The 19,515-nt window shown below is 40.2% G+C and overlaps 1 protein-coding gene across 1 annotated transcript; it reads left to right on the top strand.

Moving 5' to 3' along the window:
- The first annotated feature begins 12,994 nt into the window (after positions 1-12,994).
- LOC122676621 (T-cell surface glycoprotein CD1b-3) lies at positions 12,995-16,690 on the top strand. The gene is made up of 6 exons (XM_043876072.1): positions 12,995-13,068; positions 13,298-13,564; positions 14,225-14,503; positions 14,723-15,001; positions 15,461-15,554; positions 16,590-16,690. The coding sequence occupies exons 1-6, from the start codon at positions 13,008-13,010 to the stop codon at positions 16,609-16,611; spliced, it is 1,002 nt and encodes a 333-aa protein (XP_043732007.1). The 5' UTR covers positions 12,995-13,007; the 3' UTR covers positions 16,612-16,690.
- The last annotated feature ends 2,825 nt before the right edge of the window (positions 16,691-19,515 follow it).

Genomic DNA, 19,515 nt, shown 5'->3' with positions numbered 1-19,515 from the left:
TAATGTGTTGGTCCTTCTATGCCACTCCAAGTATGCTACTCTCCTATATCTCGCTGTGTTCACCAAACTGAAAGCTCTCTAAACCACCCTTTTGGGTTTCTATGGAGATTTCATTATAGAGGCAAATTGATAAAATCATTGACTATAAGTTCAATATAACTTTAGTCTCTATTCTCTCCCTGGATGTCAAGGGAAAGACTGAAAGTTCCAACCCTTCCGTCATGTAATTGTGTCCACTAACAATCAGTGCCCGTTCTTAGGTTATATAGGGCTTTCTAAAGTCATTTCAATAACTAGAAAAAGGTATCTTGATTGTTTTCAACACTTAGGAAATTCCAAGGCTTTAGGAACTCTGTGCCAAGATCTGTAGATTGAAAGATCAAGAGCTACTGAAAAGAAGTCATATACCAGCAGTGTTACAGAGCACAAATCCATGCCTGATGCACAAGGAGGCCAAAGAAACAGAAATGTCAGAGTATGGAGGAGAGAAAGATTTATGCATGGCCAAGCAATAGGAACAGGTGGTTCATGCTTAAGACCCCCAAACTAGCTCACAGTTTTGGGGGAAATTTTTTATTGGCAAAAATTGGGAGAGGGGTCTGTGACTCTCTTCAGATTGGTTGGTGGTGGTGGTACTATACTAGGAGAGAAAGTGGCAGGGCACAACTTTTGAAAGAAAGACATCGCCCAAGGACACAACATAAACCAATTAGAATCAAATGGGACCAAAGTGACAGACAAGACTACACCTTGATCCTCAATCAGCAAGCTAAATGACACTCAGAGGGGCCATGACAGTTCCAAGGCACTGTCAAAAGACCAAGGAGTCGGCCATTGCCCAATTCCTGGAAATCTCCACTCCTTCCCCACAATAGATGGAATAACCCTCCCATTCATTAGCAAATGAAATTAGCCAGCCTGTAAAAACTAACCATGGCACATTTTGCGGCTATACTTGCCCTCTGTGATTCTCCACACTTGTCTGTGCAGTGTGCTCCTCTCAGAACCTGAATAAATCCACTTCTTACCTATCACTTTGTCTTTCACTGAATTCTTTCTGTGATGAATCTGAGCTTCATTAGGTCATGAAATCAGGTACCATGGGTTTTGGCTGGGTTTCAGTCTCAGAATATGGGTTCAAGTCCCAATCTGAGGTAAACAATTTCAACAAGGGCAGTTTTCTAGGAATTTTGTGCTCAACCTGAAGTTACATTCTCCATCTAGGTGGAGAAGAAAGACAATGCCAAACAATTCTCAAAATGCCAAACAATTGAGCTCATTTCACATGCTAGCAAGGTAATGTTAAAAATCCTTCAAGCAAGACTTCAGCAGTATGTGAACCAAGAAATTCCAGTGGCAGATTTTATTTTTTTGGGCTCCAGAATCACTGTAGATGGTGGCTGCAGCCATGAAATTAAAGACACTTGCTCCTTGGAAGAAAAACTATGACAGTCTTAGACAGTATATTTAAAAGCAGAGACCTTTGCCGACAAAGGTCTGTATAGCCAAAGACACAGTTTTTTTCAGTAGTCATGTACAGATGTGAGAGTTGGACTATAAAGAAGGTTGAACGCTGAAGAATTGATGCTTTCGAATTATGGTGCTGGAGAAGACTCTTGAGAGTCACTGAAACTGCAAGGATATCAAGCCTGTGAACTTAAAGGGAATCAACCCTGAAGACTCATTGGAAGGATTGATGCTAAAGCTGAAACTCGAGTACCTTGGCCACTGACTCATTGGGAAAGACTCTGATTCTAGGAAAGACAGAAAGCAAAGGGAGAAGAGAGTAGAAGAGGATGAGATGGTTGGATGGCATCACTGACTCAATGGACATGAATTTGAGCAAACTCCAGGAGATAATGAAGAACACGGAAGCCTGGCGTGCTGCAGTTCATGAGATCAAAAAGAATTGGGACACACCTTAGGGACTGAACGATGATGACAACGACCTAGGTGGGGCCTTATTTCCTTCAGAAGAATTCAAAGATATTGTTATGTATATTCCTTGAGGAGGAATCAGGACTCCTCCCTAAGTCTGTACTATTGTTTCTTAATTGCACCTCTGTTTCTGCATTCTTTCTTTTCCCTAATTAGCAACTGTTTGAATCTACTTTTTGGAACTGAGAGAGGGTCAAGGAGCTGAAAAAATGTAATTAGTATGACAAGAAAGATAGATAGACTTTGGGACAGATAGATTTTCACACCCAGGATGACCTCATAAATTCTGCTTAGTTTCAATACCCCCTTTTCTTTCCTCCTTCTCAATGTTGAGGAGACCATGTGTTGGGCAAGAAAGGAAATACCATATTGGTATCAGTCAGTCAGTCAGTTCAGTCGCTCAGTCGTGTCCGACTCTTTGTGACCCCATGAATTGCAGCACGCCAGGCCTCCCTGTCCATCACCAACCCCCGGAGTTTACTCAAACTCATGCCCATCGAGTCGGTGATGCCATCCAGCCATCTCATCCTCTGTCGTCCCCTTCTCCTCCTGCCTCCAATCCCTCCCAGCATCAGGGTGTTTTCCAATGAGTCAACTCTTCTCATGAGGTGGCCAAAGTATTGGAGTTTCAGCCTCAGCATCAGTCCTTCCAATGAACACCCAGGACTTATCTCCTTCAGGAAGGACTGGTTGGATCTCCTTGCAGTCCAAGGGTCTCAAGAGTCTTCTCCAACACCACAGTTCAAAAGCATCAATTCTTCGGTGCTCAGCTTTCTTCACAGTCCAACTCTCACATCCATACATGACCACTGGAAAAACCATAGTCATGACCAGATGGACCTTTGTTGGGAAAGTAATGTCTCTGCTTTTTAATATGCTATATAAGTTGGTCATAACTTCCCTTCCAAGGAGTAAGCGTCTTTTAATTTCATGGCTGCAGTCACCATCTGCAGTGATTTTGGAGCCCCCAAAAATAAAGTCTGACACTGTTTCCACTGCCTCCCCATCTATTTTCCATGAGGTGATGGGACCAAATGCCATGATCTTAGTTTTCTGAATGTTAAGCTTTAAGCCAACCTTTTCACTGTCCTCCTTCAGTTTCATCAAGAGGCTTTTAGTTCCTCTTCACTTTCTTCCATAAGGGTGGTGTCATCTGCATATCTGAGGTTATTGATATTTCTCCCGGCAATCCTGATTACAGCCTGTGCTTCTTCCAGACCAGTGTTTCTCATGATGTACTCTGCATATAAGTTAAATAAGCAGGGTGACAATATTCAGCCTTGACGTGCTCCTTTTCCTATTTGGAACCAGTCTGTTGGTTCCATGTCCAGTTCTAACTGTTGCTTCCTGACCTGCACACAGGTTTCTCAAGAGGCAGGTCATATTGGTATAGGGGTTACTAATAAAAGCAACAGAAAACTCAGGTGTAGGAAGACTTGGTTTCTGTTCTCTCTTGTCTTTCAAATTTCCTCAAATCTTTTGGGGAACTGGGAATAGAGCCACTCTGGGTACTTCCTGCTAAAATGGGGCATAGTCTTGCCTCAATTTGGGGAATGGACACTGAGTTAGAAATATTCCCACGTTTCAGGTCCTGAATCTGAGTCTGGTATGACTAAGCATCTATCCCTTTGTCCAGCATTTTGGTGTAACAGACCCATTCGAAGTAACTTTAATAAGTAAAACAGATCTCATTCCCAGAGGAATTCAGGAGAATAAATTTAAAACCTAGTCGTAGCCAGCACCTTAAGAAGACAAAGTCTTGTCTGTATCCAGCACCTTAGGGAGACATAACCAGTCTTTTATCTAAGTAGATTTTAACTTTTAATGTGGTATTAGCATATACACAGTAGAAATTATTGGCCACCACACATGTTTTCTTTTTTTCCTGTTTACATTTGATCTACAGACTTATTATTTAAAAGCATAATTGTTACAAGAAGAAATCTTCAGCACATCGCGTAGCAGCTATCAGCTGCCAGCAGACACTGCTTTGAGGATGGCTAGTGGTAACCCCTAGTCCAACACAGCTCAGAAAACTCAGCAATACAGGACCATGTCTGAAATCACATCCAAAATGACCACCTAATATTACATTGTATGTCTGAACCACAGTTTCTCTATTTTGACCTCAAATGCATTTCTCTCCTTAGCGACCAAAGCAGATGTACAATACCTGTCTGAAAGTTCACAAAACAGGCCGCTTTGGTCAATAAAGGTTAAATTAAGCCATGAATAACCCAAAATGATTTCCCCATACTTTAATATACACAGATTTTCCCATCTTGTCCTTTTTTAATTGCATGACTTTCAATTGAAAACATTGATGATCAAAATATCCATCCTTCAATGCCAGAGTGAGTCAGCCTTTTTTCTTAGGTGTAGTCCATGTTCCTTGGTGCTAAGCCTCCTTTATATTTACCTAGTTATTCACATTAGGAGGAAACTGATAAGATATTGTGAAGAAACTCAGAGATATGTTCATAGGTAAACATTTTTGAAACTATAAATTTTATCTATTATATGCATTTGTTACACAAGGATTGTACATGTGTTTTTAGCAATAGAATTAAAAAAAAAAAAAAAACCCACAATGTCATACATAGTTATTTATGCTGTTACTGAAAGTCGAGTCCATCTTGCTCACCATTCAAAAGTCAAGAAAGTGGCACAATTGATGGAAAAAAGAATTTGCTGTATTTCAGATGCCAGCAACTGGGGGCATGGCAGAGTTCTGTCCAAAAGCCAGTCTTCTCACTGAAAACTCAGTGGGAAAGAGCTTTATAGGCAGAAGGTGAGAGCCATATGTAGAAACAGCATGATTAGCTCTGATTTCAAAGTCATCTTGAAATTTGTCATGTGATGGTCTGACCAGCATCACTTGGATTGTTTTAACTACAGTTAATCTTCAGTTCCAGTGTTGGTTTGTCCTATTTCCTTGAGGTCAATTCTCAAAATTGTGGCAACTTTTGTCATAGTTACAGTCTGGTCATCATGTAGTTAACTTCTTCCACCAAGTGAGGACTTCAGTATCCATAAGACAGCTCAAAGGATATGGCTCAGAATATTATCTATAACCCATGAAGAAGAACTAAATGTCCCTGACTATGCTTAATGACCAGTGTATCACTCTTTAGTCTCCTTGAACTGTTTCCCTTTGCTTCTGCATTTTATCACTTCTCTGTTTAAACTCATTCTACAGACCAAAGGCATGTGGAGGACATGGGTGGTGGTGGCGGGGGCGGGGGTGGGGGGAGGACCATAGGATCCTGCTCTGTTTCAATACTCTGTGATAAAGCTACTAGGTAGTTTTCTTTTTCTTCTGAGTATTAGGGCAAAAGTGTGGTTACCACAAGAACTTTAACAGAACTGGGATTTAATATATATTGAAACGTAATATTTTTCTTCCAATTATCTTCATCTCCATCAAACACAACTAAATCAACACTAATTTGTTTCTCAAATAAGTCTGGTCTATTTCTATCAGCCACACAAGCTCTTGCACACTGGCTGTGGTGGAACTCCTCAGGAGTCTCAGACTGAATTCCCCAAAAGACCTCTCATGGTCAGAAAATCCATACCAAAGTCCTGCCATCAGATTATTCCTTGATGGATTTCTCTCTACTAGAGTTTCCCCAAATAGCAGGATTCCTGCACATGCCCACAGTAGTCCTTCCCATTCATTTGAAAAGGTTTCTCAGAACACAATTGTCCAGTTTCTGGAGGGACCAGATGGAGAGAAAAGAATAACATTTCAATTCTACCCATAGAAGTGGTAATTTACCCAATTGCTGTAAGTCATAATAGCTTGAGAGGAAGGGCTTCCCTATATCTTGAACACTTAGATCAACATGATTAATACTTCAGACAAAAAGTCATGAACCTTGTAGCCATATTTACCAGTTCACTCAATAACTAATACTTTCATTGCTAAGTCTCTTCAGTTGTGTCAAACTCTTTGTGACCCTGTGGACTGCAGTCCACCAGACACCTCTATCCATGGTATTCTCCAGGCATGAATACTGGAGTGGGTTGCCACGCCCTTCTCCAGGGGATCTTCCTGTCTCAGGGATTGAAACCATGTCTCTTATTACTCCTGCATTGGCAGGCAGGTCCTTTACTACTAGTGCCACCTGGGAAGACTAATCCTTTCTTTAGCATTTTATAAAGCTACCAGGTTTTCCATCAGGATTCTTTAGTTTCTTGCCTAGTTTTGTAATATAATTTAAAATTTATTCAAAACATGTACTTGTAGAATTTCCTTCCTTCTTGAAGATGAAGCACTTTGACAACAAGCATCAGAGTATAGCAATTGTCATTAAATGATAGAGAGATTTAAAAGCCACAATTAAATACATGATTGCAATGCAATCCATAAAGATACTTGACTATAACAAGCAGAATCATGACTGGTAACATATTATCAGGACACTGCAGATTTTTTAGGAGTTTCATGTAGTTTTTAGAATATCTGTGTTAATAGTATTTACTTATACAGTATAACCTCATACAGTATAACAAAACTGTCCTTTTCCCCTTTAACCAAATGTAATGTAATTCCATTCCTCATACCTTCTTTTATTGAATACATGAATTAAACTTTCCTCACATACTGAAGTGTTTCCCTTATTTAATACCTTTATTTAAATGTTTAAATTAAAAAAAAAAATAAATGTTTAAATTAGATTCCTCAACTTTGCAGTGAGTAGTACTAAGAAGTAAGCAATTATGATCTCTCACATTAACAGTCTGTAGATTACTAAGCATAAATACCAACAGTAGTTTCTGAAACATGTGCTTTCTTATAGAGAATATCTCAGGATGACACCAAACATATACATCAATAGTCCCTTATTTTCTCTTCAAGGAGAAATCAATTTTTGATAATTAATGTTTCAGTATCTTATTTTATTTGAGAGTGATCTAGCTAGTTAATAAACTCCTGGACAGTAAAATTCCTTGCTGTCCTCATACCACTTACCTGTCTTTTACAACAACAATAAGAGCCTTTCTTCTTTGAGCTCCAAACCATCTTTATACAGCAAGTCATGCCTATTTACCATCATCTCTCTTGTCCAAATCTAAGTTCTTGACCAGGGCTCTGAAACATTTTCTTTTGACTGGCCTGCTAAAAATGGGTAAACTTTGATGGAGTGTCCTTCCTGATCCCCATGATACATGGCATCCCATGCAACATGACATAGGTACATGGGTACATGGCTCATGTATGACTAAGACTCAGTTCTTAAAATACTTACCTTACCACACAACTCCAAAATTTCAAGTTACAAAATATGTGGAGAGGTTATTTTAGATAGACATTCCAAAACATAATTATTCTTATAGAGTTTATCTAGAAGCTCTTGCATCATTTTCATTGATTTAGTATCATCATAGAGCTTCTCAGGTGGTGCTAGTGGTACTAGATGTAAGAGATGCAGATTTGCTCCCTAGGTCGGGAAGATCCCCTGGAGGAGGGCACGGCAACCCACTCCAGTATTCTTGCCTGGAGAATCCTGTGGACAGAGGAGCCTGGTGGGTTCCAGTCCATGGGGTCATAACGAGTCAGACATGACTGAAGCAGCTTAGCATGCACTCACGATATCATCATAGAAAGAAAGAAAAAAAGTGAAGTAGCTCAGTCGTGTCCGACTCTTTGCAACTCCATGCACTATAGCCTACCAAGCTCCTCTGTCCATGGGATTCTGCAGGCAAGAGTACTGGAGTGGATTGCCATTTCCTTCCCCAGAGGATCTTCCTGACCCAGGAATCAAACCTGGGTCTCCCACATTGTAGGCAGACGCTTTACCATCTGAGCCACCAGGGAAGCCAGTATCACCATAACAGGTTATCTTTCTTTCTGATATGTTTGCAACAGATATAAGGTCTAAAAAATCTAGGTACAACAGCAGAATTATACTGGGTTGGCCAAATAGTCATTTGTTTTTGTCAATAAGATGGCTCAGATAGCACTTAGTTATCTTTAACTTCATTTGAAACAATTTTGCTAGATTGTAATGTGACAGTATATCACAATCAGTCATATCAGTGTACATTAAAAAATCTTATTAAAATTGGTAAATTTTTGTGTAGTCATTGAATATTAAAGATGGGGGAAAAAAGCAATGTTTTTTTGGTCATATTATGCTTTATTACTTCAAGAAAGGTAAAGATATAACTGAAAAAAAGAGAAAGATTTGTGCAGTATATGGATAAGTTTCTGTGACTGACTGAATGTGTCAAAAGTGGTTTACAAAGTTTCGTGTTGGAGATTTTTCATTGGATAATGCTCCACAGTTTGGTAGACCATTTGAAGTAGATAGTGATCAAATGGAGACATTAATTTAGGACAATAAATGCTATTCAACTTGGGAGATAGCCAGCATACTCAAAATATCCAAGTGAAGCTCTGAAAATCATTTGGGTCAGCTTGGCTATGTTAATTGCTTTGACATTTGTATTCCACATCAGTTAAGTGAAAGAAAATTCTTGACTGTGTTTCTGCATGTGATTCTCTATGTTGCAGCAATGAAAATATTTTGTTTTTAAAACAAACTGTGATGGGTGATGAAAAATGAATACTGTACAATAATGTGGAACACAAAAGTGTATGGGACCAGGGTATTGATCCACCAGCATCAACAAAGCTGTTCTTCATCCAAAGTAAGTGATGCTGTGTATCTGGTGGGATTGGCAGGGAGTCCTCTACTATGAACTGCTTCTAGAAAACCAAACAATTAATTACAACAAGTAATAATCCCAGTTATATCAATTGAAAGCAACACTCTACAAAAAGCACCCGGAATTAGTTAACAGGAAACACATAATCGCCCATCAGGATAACACAAGACAGCTTGTTTCTTTAATGACCAGGCAAAACCTGTTACAGCTTGCCTGGGAAGTGCTGATTTATCCTCTCTATTCAACAGACACTGTACCTTCAGATTTCCATTTATTTTGATCTTTACAAAATTCTTCTAATGGAAAAATTCAATTCCGTGAAAGACTGTAAAAGGCACCTAGAACAGTTCTTTATTTAAAAAGATAAAAGTTTTAGGAAGTGGAACTATGAAGTTGCCTGGAAAATGGCAGATGGTAGTGGAACAAAATGAATATGTTGTTCAATAAAGATCTAATGTGTCTCTTAGTTTTACTTAAAAAATGAAGGAACTTTTTGGCTAATCTGATACTTAACATCAATGACTTTAAAGATATGACTATATTAATCAAACCAACAAGTTTAAGCAGGTTTCTGTACAAGAACTGATTTAGTACAGAATACTTCCCAGAGCCCATGGATCTGAATTCATCCTCGTCAATTTTCTAAATATTTAGAGGCATTGAATTTGCAAGTGCTCACTTTTAAGTTCATTAACTAGAGCTCGGTTATGAGTTAATTTTCACATGAAGCCAGAGATCTCATAGCTTTTCTGCCTGAGTTATAAAAACCCTCCCTGCACTCTTTCATTTTTTCCCTTGAGTCTTAGGAATTAGAGATGGTCTGCATAAATGTTCCTGAGAGCTCTGGTACAACATTTACATCAAGGTACAAAGGGAGAGAAATACCAACTCCTTTTCCTGGGAGCATAGCTGAAGATCTCTTTGATTTTTGCAAGAATATCCTACAAGATGAAACAGAGCTCTAATCACCCACACTAAATTATTCACAGCCAAATAACAAATCAAAGCAATGCAGAAAGGTCTCTGAGAGTTTCAGTTCTCTAGTCCCTGAAAGGGATATTCCCAATGAATGCCCCATCAGAGACAAAGCTGAATGAATGTATGACCAACGCTAGTCCAAAAGGGAAAATCCCAACCAATGCTCTGACACAGGTGAAGCCCAATGCAACAAAGAACTCCGTTACTAAACAAACTCATCTCAGCTGGCCAGTGCAAATACTCACACACACACACACACACACACACACAGCAAACATGGTAACAAATAAGCTACTGTCATACATACAGAAAATCAGAGGACATGTAGTCTCAGAAGTCTACTTCCATGCCCAGATGGAGAGCTCAAATAGATTGGCCCAGTTATTGAAAAAGAATATACCCAGAGTGGCTCTCAGGGAGACCTAAGTGGCTCAGCTCCTGTAAGGGATGTAGCTCAGATGAAGTGGAGGGATTTCCCAGTGCTAGCTGGAGCAACTTAACCTCATGTGACACTGAACATGGACTGTAGTTTCAGATGTTTCTTGAATCCAAACAGCCTTTGTTGTGAGGTGACTGGTACCTATCATAGAGAGTCTCTTCCAGTTTTCTGAGCAAAGTGAGCCCCAACATCTGCTAGGGATTCAGGGAAGGGGCTACTTCTGGTTGACCTGCCATGGGCACAGACTCCTGGCTGCCTCACCAAAAATGTTGCTGCACATAAGTCCAGGTGCCTGAGGCACAGTGAGGCCAAACAAACTGAACCAGACTCTGGAGCAGAGGAAGGTTTTTGCAAGGCCGAGCAAGGAGAGCAGGTGGCTTATGCTCAGAAATCCCAAACTCCATGGTAGTTTTGGGGAAAAGTTTTTATAAGCAAAATTTGGGGGCAGGGTTGGAGGATGTGTGACTTTCTTCTGCTTGGTGATGAGGTAACAAGGTGATGTTCCAGAATCTTAGGCTCAGTCTGAAGTTGCCATCCTCCACTTGAGTTGGTAGCCTAATTTCCTGTGGAAGAACTCAAAGATTTTGTTATGTCCATTCTTTGAAGAAGAACCTGGACCCTCCCCCAAGGCTGCCCTATTGTTTCTTGATTGCTTTTTTCTTTTTTTTTCTGCATTCCCTCCCTTCCCTGATTAGCAACTGTTTGAATCTGCCTTTTAGAACTCAGGAAGGTAAAAGAGGCTGAATGAAGTGTATTTCCTACAAAGAAGGGACAGGGGACAGGAAGGCTTTTGTGCCCAGGAGGGTATCAACATCCTGCTCAGTTTCAGTAGTAAATGTCATTTTCAACATGGTTTCTGACAATCTTACTCATATTACAAACTGTGATATTTATCACATTTAATTCTGAGATTTGGGCCAGATAGGGCAGTGATTTAAATATCGGCATGCACATGATTATCAACACACACACACACACACACACACACACACACACACACACTAATACACACACACTCACACAAAGAATGGAAAATGTGAGCTTAGAGAGATGAGGCAAGAGGGATGAGACAAGAAAGAGGGACCGTTGAGATACATGGGCACAGAGTCCGGGATGGCTCACCAAGATTGTTACCAAACACAAGTTCATGTGTCTGAAGCAAAATAGGACAAATGTAAGAGTTTGAAGCAGAGCAAGGTTTAAACAAGGCCAGGCAAAGAGAATCAGTGGCTAGTACTCAAAAATGTCAAACTCTATGATGGTTTGGGGAAAAAGATTTTATAGGCAAAATTTTGGGGGAGGATGTCAGGGTGTGTGACTTTCCTCTGTCTGGGGGTGAGGTAACAGGATAGTGTTTCCAGAATCTTGTGTTCAGACTGCAGTAACCATCTTCCATCTGTGGTGATGGCCTTATTTCCTGAAGATGAACTCCAAGATTGCTTTGTAGCCTCTTTGAAGAGGATCTCTTCCAAAGGCTGCTCTAATGTTTCTTGATTGCTTCTTCTTTCTGCATTCCATCCCTTCCCTGATTGATGTTGTTGTTCAGTTTCTAAGTCTTGTCTAACTCTTTGTGACCCCATGGACTTCAGCATGCCAGACTCCTCTATCCTCCACTATCTCCTAGAGCTTGTTCAGATTCATGTCCACTGAGTCAGTGATGCTATCTAACCATCTCATTCTCTGTTACCCCCTTCTCCTTTTGCTTTCAAAATTTCTCAGCATCAGGGTCTTTCCCAACGTGTTGGATCTTCATATCAGGTGGCCAAAGCTTTAGTTTCAGCATCAGTCCTTTCAATGTATATTCAAGGTTGATTTCCTTTACAATCACCTGGTTTGATCTCCTTGCAGTCCGAGAGACTCTCAAGAGTCTTCTCCAGCACCACAATTCAAAACCAGAAATTCTTCAGCACTCAGCCTTCTTTATGGTCCAAATCTCATATCTGTACATGACTACTAGAAAGATCATAGCTTTGACTATAGGGACCTTTGTCGGCAAAGCGATGTCTTTGGTTTTTAATACACTGTCTAGGTTTCTCATACCTTTTCTTTCAAGGAGAAAGCATCTTTTACTTTCCCTTATTAGTAACTATTTGAATCTACCTGTTGAAACTCAGGGAACAGAAAGGAGGCCACATGAAGCCTATTTCCTATAATCAAGGAACAAGAGACAGAAAAGCTTTTGTGCTCAACTGGATATCACAGTGTCCTGCTAGGTTTTAATAGTAAATATAATTTTGATCTCAAAAATTACTATGGTATAAGACAATTTTGCTTAGATTATCAACTGCAGTATATATCAAATTTAATCCTGGAATTTGAATCCTGGCAAAAAGAAGTGTTTTAGATGAGTTTCCTGCATGTAAATGATTGTTGACACACAAACATATACATATTCACACAGACACACAGAAACACACACACTAACACACAAAGGAGAGTGTAAGGTTAGATGAGGCAAGAGAGATGTGATAAGAAAGAGGGATCATTTAGATACTTGCAAGAGGTAATGACAAGGTGCCAGAGGAGATGGGCTGTAGGGAGGGCGGTTGAATTGGATGGATAAACCAAAGTAACTCTTCTAGATTAAAACAGAGTGGAAGCTGAGCAATTGTCTAATATTACCCTCTTATTTCACAGATGTGGAAATAAAGGATTGGGGAGGTGAAATAACCTTTCAACATCACGTGGTAGTTTTCCCAAGGTAATAAATATGAAGGAAACTGAGATCAAGGAGAATAGCTGAAAGTCAGAGACATTAAAATAAAATCTCCAAGTGAAGGACTAGAGTGGAAATGAGAGGCAGGGTGGGAGCCCAAATGCGTGGGAGGAAAGTTTTTCTGTGATGTGCAATGTAGGTCAGAGATTTGTCAGTTGGAAGAGAGAGGAAGTTATTATAAGGGTAGCGAGAAGAAAGTTTGCTGAATTAGAGATCAAATGCCAATTCTGAGAGTCAGAAGTTCTACTTCCCATTGAAATGCTGCTTCTGCCACTTCTATTTCTAGCAGCTACTGTCCCAGGTGGTGACAATGAGCATGGTAAGAGTAACTCTCACTGTTCCCAGCCCAGGTCAGGGGCTCTGGATAAAAACATGTTGCACCAGCAATAAGGGTCTGGGCTCTCCTGTCTCCCGCCCTCTCCCCCATTCTGGAGGTTGGGGTTGGAGCCAGAAATGTTTAAGCCTCTATGTTGTTATTCAGACTCTGGGTTCTTTTCCATCCTAATTCTCTTTTTGTCCTCACTCTTCTTATCCTTCCATCACCACAGCATTACAGGGGCCAACCTCCTTCCGTCTCAACCAGATTTCAACCTTTGCCAACAGCACCTGGACTCAAAATCAAGGCTCAGGCTGGTTGGACGATTTGCAGATTCATGGCTGGGACAGTGACTCTGGCACTGCCATCTTCCTGAAGCCCTGGTCGAAGGGCAACTTCAGTGATGAGGAGGTGGCTGAGCTGGAGGAACTATTCCGAGTCTACTTCATTGAGTTCACTCGGGAAGTGCAGGATATTGCAAGTGAACTCCAGTTTGAATGTGAGTACAGTCCTCTGAACTGGGGAGATTCACGATGACGTTTCTCTTTCTTGGTTCTCCCTCTGATCATGTCTTCTCCTTCCCTTTTTACCCAAGTGCATGCCTATACCCCTCCAGAGTAGTCTCCAATCCTGACTCCATACCTCCACCAGGTATCCCCGATTCTTCTTGTTTCTTGCACTCTTCTGTGACGGATGAAATCCCTCTTTTGTAGCCATCTCCTGGTTTGTTTCTGCATAGCTGGCTTCTCTCAGATCCCAAGGAAAAGGTTCCTTTTCCTACCTTGTGCCTGAGTGAACTAAAGTGTGACTTCTCCAATCCATTGCTCAAGCAACTGTTGCCTGATCTCTTCTCTCAGTGTAACTCTCCCCTTTTCCCTGGAGTGCTGCACTCCTGACTCCATCACACATTGCTCCTCTTCTCCCCTCTTGCCCACCCAACTTCCTTACAAGAGCCCATCTCCACCACTTACAATATGCATACCTCTCCGGAATGCTCGTCTTTCTGAAAAGTCTCTGAGTACAGCAATTGATTTTTGGGTCATCATTTCATATCTTTGACCTTTCTCTCCATCCAAATCCAAAGTCCCATGTCCTTTAACCATCTCTTTCTTTCCTGTGTGTTTTAAAATAAATAGGTCTCTGTTTTCTTTTTTTATAGACCCCTTTGTGATTCAAGGTACAGCAGGTTGTGAGCTGCATTCTGGGAAGGCCATACAAAGCTTCTTGAGAGCAGGTTTTGAAGGACTGGATTTCATGAGCATCAAGAATCATTCATGCGTGCCTGAGCCAGAGGGAGGCAGCAAGGCGCAGTGGTTTTGCGTACTCATTACTCAGTACCAAGGCATCTGGGGTATCATAGACACGCTCCTCTCAGAAACCTGCCCCCGATATCTCCTGGGTGTCCTCGATGCAGGGAAGGCGGAACTGCAGAGGCAAGGTTAATCCTGTTCCCTCCCCAAGACTTTCCTATTCACCTCCCACCACCTTCTTTAAATTTGAGAGTAGGAGATGCCTATGAAGAGAGGGGTTTAATCAATTCATTATTTAGTTTCCAAAGAAATGGAAGAGGTCAAGGTCCACACTTGTGGGTTTCTGACTCTGTATACTAGAGATTAGAGACCTAACTTGATACTCTTTCTACCCCTTCCAACCCCAGTGAAGCCGGAGGCCTGGCTGTCCAGTGGCCCCCCTCCCCGGCCTGGCCACCTGCGGCTGGTCTGCCATGTCTCAGGATTCTACCCAAAACCCGTGCGGGTGACGTGGCTGAGGGGCGAGCAGGAGCAGCCTGGCACTCAGCAAGGAGACGTCATGCCCAACGCAGACTGGACGTGGCATCTGCGAGTAACCCTGGATGTGGCGGCTGGGGAGGCGGCTGGCCTGAGCTGCCGAGTGAAGCACAGCAGCCTGGGAGACCAGGACATCATCCTGTACTGGGGTGAGGAGGAAGTGGAGCCCAGCTGGGGATGGGAGGAGGTGGTCCTCAAGCCCAAAGCGGGGGACACAGGAAGGGGAGGGATTTGATGGGTGAGATATGGAGAGATGGAGGGATAGAAAGAGATGGAGGGAGAGAGAGAGCGACAGAGGGAGAGGTAGGAAGGAAGAGGCAGAGAGAGAGAGAAGCTGAGGTTTATTTCTGGGACTACAGTGCTGAGGGAATGAAAATAATGATCTAAGCTATAGAATAGGTAAGGATGAAGGACTACAGACTGGGTGGGATGGGGCAAGGAGAGACTAAGCGTGGCTGTGACTACATGACATCTGGGAATAAGAGAAAGGGAACCAGAGACGTCCATAAGCAGGTAACGGTGGTGCTGACACTCAGGTGGGCAGGAAGGCCAGGAGAACTAGTGAATGGGTTTGACATGACATTCTTGTGTCCTCTCCATATTGCCAGGACACCCCCTGTATATTGGCCTGATATTTGTGGCAATAATAGTGCCCTCCTTGATCCTTTTGATATGTCTTGCATTATGGTTTTGGAGGCGCTGGTGAGTTTTCATTTTTAACCTTTCCTTTCTGTCCATTCTGTCACTCTTTCCCTCCACTTAGTTACTACATCATTCTAGTCTCAACATTTCCATCAGAACTTTTCCCCTTTCTTCCCAACTCACGTTTTTATGTAAATCTATTTTTTTAAAGTAATGGTAAATTATACATGACATAAAAATTACCTAAGTAGTTATTTTAAACATACAGTTTAGTAGGATTGAGTTCATTCACAATTGTACACAAGCAATATCTAGAACTCTTTTCATTTTAAAAAACTGAATGTCTATGCCCATGAAGTCCCATTCCTCATTCATTGCTCTTCCATCCCTTGGCAATCTTCATTTTACTTTCTGTCTACAGAAATCTGACTACTTTAAGTAATCCTTATAAGTGTAATCATCACTATTTTTCTTTTTGTGACTGCCTTATTCCATGCAGCTTAGTGTCCTCATGGTTCATTCATGTAGCAACACATATTAGAATTTCTTTCCTTTTTAAGACTGTATAAGAAATTTTATCTATTCATCTGCCAACGGAAGCTTGACTTGATTTGACTTTTTGGCTGTTGTGAATACCACTTCCATGAACATAGCTATACAAATATCTGTTATGTAGAGTAATTTTGTTTGCTTCTGTTCTTTTTATTTAATTAAAAAATTTTTTTTGTTGGAATATAGTTGATTTAAATATTGTATTACTTTCTGTTGTATAGCAAAATGAATCAGTTATACATATATCCACTCTTTTTAGATTCTGTTCCCACATAGATTATTACAGAGTATTGAGTAGAATTCCCTGTGATACACAGTGGGTCCCCTGTTAATTTTCTGTTTTATATATATTTGTGTGTATACGTCAATTCCAATCTTCCAATTCATCCCTCACTTCCTCTCCCCTAGGAACCATAAGATTATTGTATAAAACTGTAACTCTATTTCTACTTTGTAAATAAGTTTACTTGTATCATTTTTTAGATTTCGCATATAAACAATGTCGTAATTTGTCCTCTTTCCAACTGCTTGTGTTCTTAACAGGTCATATCAGACTATCCTGTGAGCCTTCACCAGGTCTCCTTTCTCATTTGGAGCAATTACCCAAGAGCCCAGAAACTCAGGTTGACGGCCCCGGAGTCAATCTCATTATATGGTCATCAAATAACCATCATATTTGATCAAATCAGTGTTCTGATAAGCTTTAGATAAATCATAATTTATGCACTGATGGAAAATGATTAAAAAATGTACATTGTGAGACAATATTACTAGTAGATTTCACAGATGTGAAGTGTGAGAAAGAATGTATCTCAGAATAAATGTGGTGTATAGGACTAAATGGTGACATCCCTTTGACTTCTTATTTTATTTTTTTATTTTATTTTTTTCATTTATTTTTATTAGTTGGAGGCTAATTACTTTACAATATTGTAGTGATTTTTGCCATACATTGACATGAATCAGCCATGGATTTACATGTGTTCCCCATCCCGATCCCCCCTCCCGCCTCCCTCCCCATCCCATCCCTCTGGGTCTTATTTGACTTCTTATTTTACAACATTTTTTTCACTCCTTCTACTGAAATATCATTTGTCAAAGTGAGCTAACTGCAATTATGCCAAGATAATCGTATTTGCAGAGATGCCCAGCATTTTAACTTAATTTCACTGTATCTGCTTGGATGATTTTCTATCCTGGAGAAGCTGAGCTCCTTCTTCATCCAGGAAGCCTTCCTTAGTCCTACAGTAGAAGTAACCATCCCTTGACTGATGTCATGCAGAGATCTACTTTACTCTTTACCCAGAACATTGCAGTTCTTTATGTTCTTCTTTTCCTTCCTATGAGTTCTTTGAAAGAAAGTTCTTTGAAAGGCTTGCTCTAAGTGAATCCTAGGCAAGATCTCTTATGTATGTGTTTGTTCAGTAAAATAATCTGCTTTGGTTGCCACATTAACAGTCTTTTTTTCAAAATCATCTCCTTCTTTTTTTCCTCTTTAGTTAATATTCTGGATTTTCCTCTTACTAAAATATATCATACTCTCCTTATTTCTACCCTGAACACTTCTGAATAAAACTACTTGTGCCCATACTGTAACTATAGTTTGCCTATAAAAATTCACCAGAGAAATATCTTGTTCATCTTTATTTAGTGAGAATGAATGGCAGGCAGGATGTGTAAGGGGTAATGGTGCAGGTAGGTTGTTAAATATTCAAGCAAATGAGTCAAGAGGACTTTTCTTTCTCTTAGGGACTTTGATATCTTTATCATGTCAGTTTTATCTCTGACTTTTGTTTACATTTATTCTTTTTCTTTTGTTTTCCTATTTCATAGTTTTATAGAAACTCCTTCTTCTTTTTTTTTTTTTTTTGGCCATACCACCTGGCATGGAGGATCTTAGTTCCTTTCATGGATGTAACACGTGCCCCCTGCATTGGAAGCATGGAGTCTTACCGGTGGACTACCAAGGAAGTTCTGATACTCCGTTTTAAAAAATCCAAACTCATTTTAATGAAAACAGCAGATGGTATAGAATATGAGTATATTTTTTGAAGGACTTGGGAAAGGAGGTCAGATAAAGCAGACGTTTTGGAGAAACCAGGAGTACTGGAAGCAGTTCTGCCACCTGAATATTTTAGGACGATGTGGACTTTAGGATTTGGGCAGGGTAAAGAAAGACTAAAAACATATTTTTTCCTCCTCTCTATTAGCATAGCTGGTTATTTCTCCAGGATGCGTTAAACTCCAACTTTAACCACTTTTACAGGGTAGGTATGCTGTTTTATGAAGTATAAAAGGCTAAGGCCAGGGCCCTCATTAGTGTGTTTCTTGGAGTGTGGACTATGAATCAGCTGCAGCAGTAGCACCTGTGAGCTTGTTAGAAGAAGACATTTCGAGGCTCCCATTCTCAAAACCTACTGAAACAAAAAATCCTGGAATGGGGACCAGAATTCTGTTTCCTAATAGGCTTTTTGGGTTATTTGGATGTACTCTTAAGTTTAAGAATCTCTTGTTTAAAGATTTCTCAAGCCCTAAACTACTGACACTTTGGGCTGAATAATTCTTTGATATAGAAGCTTGTTCAGTGGACTGTAGGATTTTTAGCAGTTATCATTGACCTCTACTCACTAGATGCCATTAGCACCTTCCCAGTTATAATAACCAAATATATTTTCAGATATTTCCAAATGTCCCTAGGGGGCAAAATTGACCCCAGATGAGAACCAAGGTCTGAGATAATGAACAGCATTCACCTCCTCCTGCAATACTTGGTTGGAATAATTGGTGATCCAACCTCATGGAAGCCAATAGCTATATTTGGTGTTTGAAAAAGGAGGAACTCTCTTCATCTGGATGGTATGATGCCTTCAAAGCTCAAAGTTGGTACAGAATTTTGTTCCATGGGTAAAGCTGGCCCAGGAATGAAATTCTCAAATAGAACAGAATAATGACAAAACCAAAGAGCAGATCAGTAGACTGATCTACCTCTGGATATTTTAGTTAATGAGCACAAGGTATTTTATTTTTCTTTGTAAAACAACTAAGTTAGAGTTTTATTTGCTTAAAAGTTCTGATATTATTCTGCTTTCTGATGTTTTGCAACAACTGTCGTATCCTTTTTATACCTTTCCTCTGTTTTCTTTACTCTTCTCATTCTCCTCCTTTCCCCATGTCATCCTTCCTCAAAGGTGGCTTCTTGAACTTATGACTTTCCTCTAAAAATGTTACCTTGGAAAATGTTAATTTATTCATGAGTTTAATTATGATCTCTGGATGAGTGACTTTCAGAAATAGGTCTTAAGTCTTAAAATACAAGGGCTTTGTATGTGTTTGTGTGATGTTTTTTATTAATATACTGAAATATTAAAAAAACATTTTGCCTTTGTTGCCAATATCTGTGTTAAATTAACTTATTAAGTTTAATATTTTATCTGTGGATCCTTTTTGATTTTCTGTGCATACTCTTATG

This window comes from Cervus elaphus, chromosome 20, assembly GCF_910594005.1.
Source record: "Cervus elaphus chromosome 20, mCerEla1.1, whole genome shotgun sequence".
Lineage (NCBI taxonomy): Eukaryota > Metazoa > Chordata > Mammalia > Artiodactyla > Cervidae > Cervus > Cervus elaphus.
Note: the sequence above shows the minus strand (reverse complement) of the source record. Positions and strands in the feature narration are given on the sequence as shown.

Bases quoted from the DNA above. Each gene is read 5' to 3' on its own strand.
- LOC122676621 (XM_043876072.1), top strand. From the start codon at position 13,008: ATGCTGCTTCTGCCACTTCTATTTCTAGCAGCTACTGTCCCAGGTGGT. The intron at 14,504-14,722 runs GTTAATCCTGTT...TTCCAACCCCAG, and splicing joins GGCGGAACTGCAGAGGCAAG to TGAAGCCGGAGGCCTGGCTG. The intron at 15,555-16,589 runs GTGAGTTTTCAT...TGTTCTTAACAG, and splicing joins TTATGGTTTTGGAGGCGCTG to GTCATATCAGACTATCCTGT.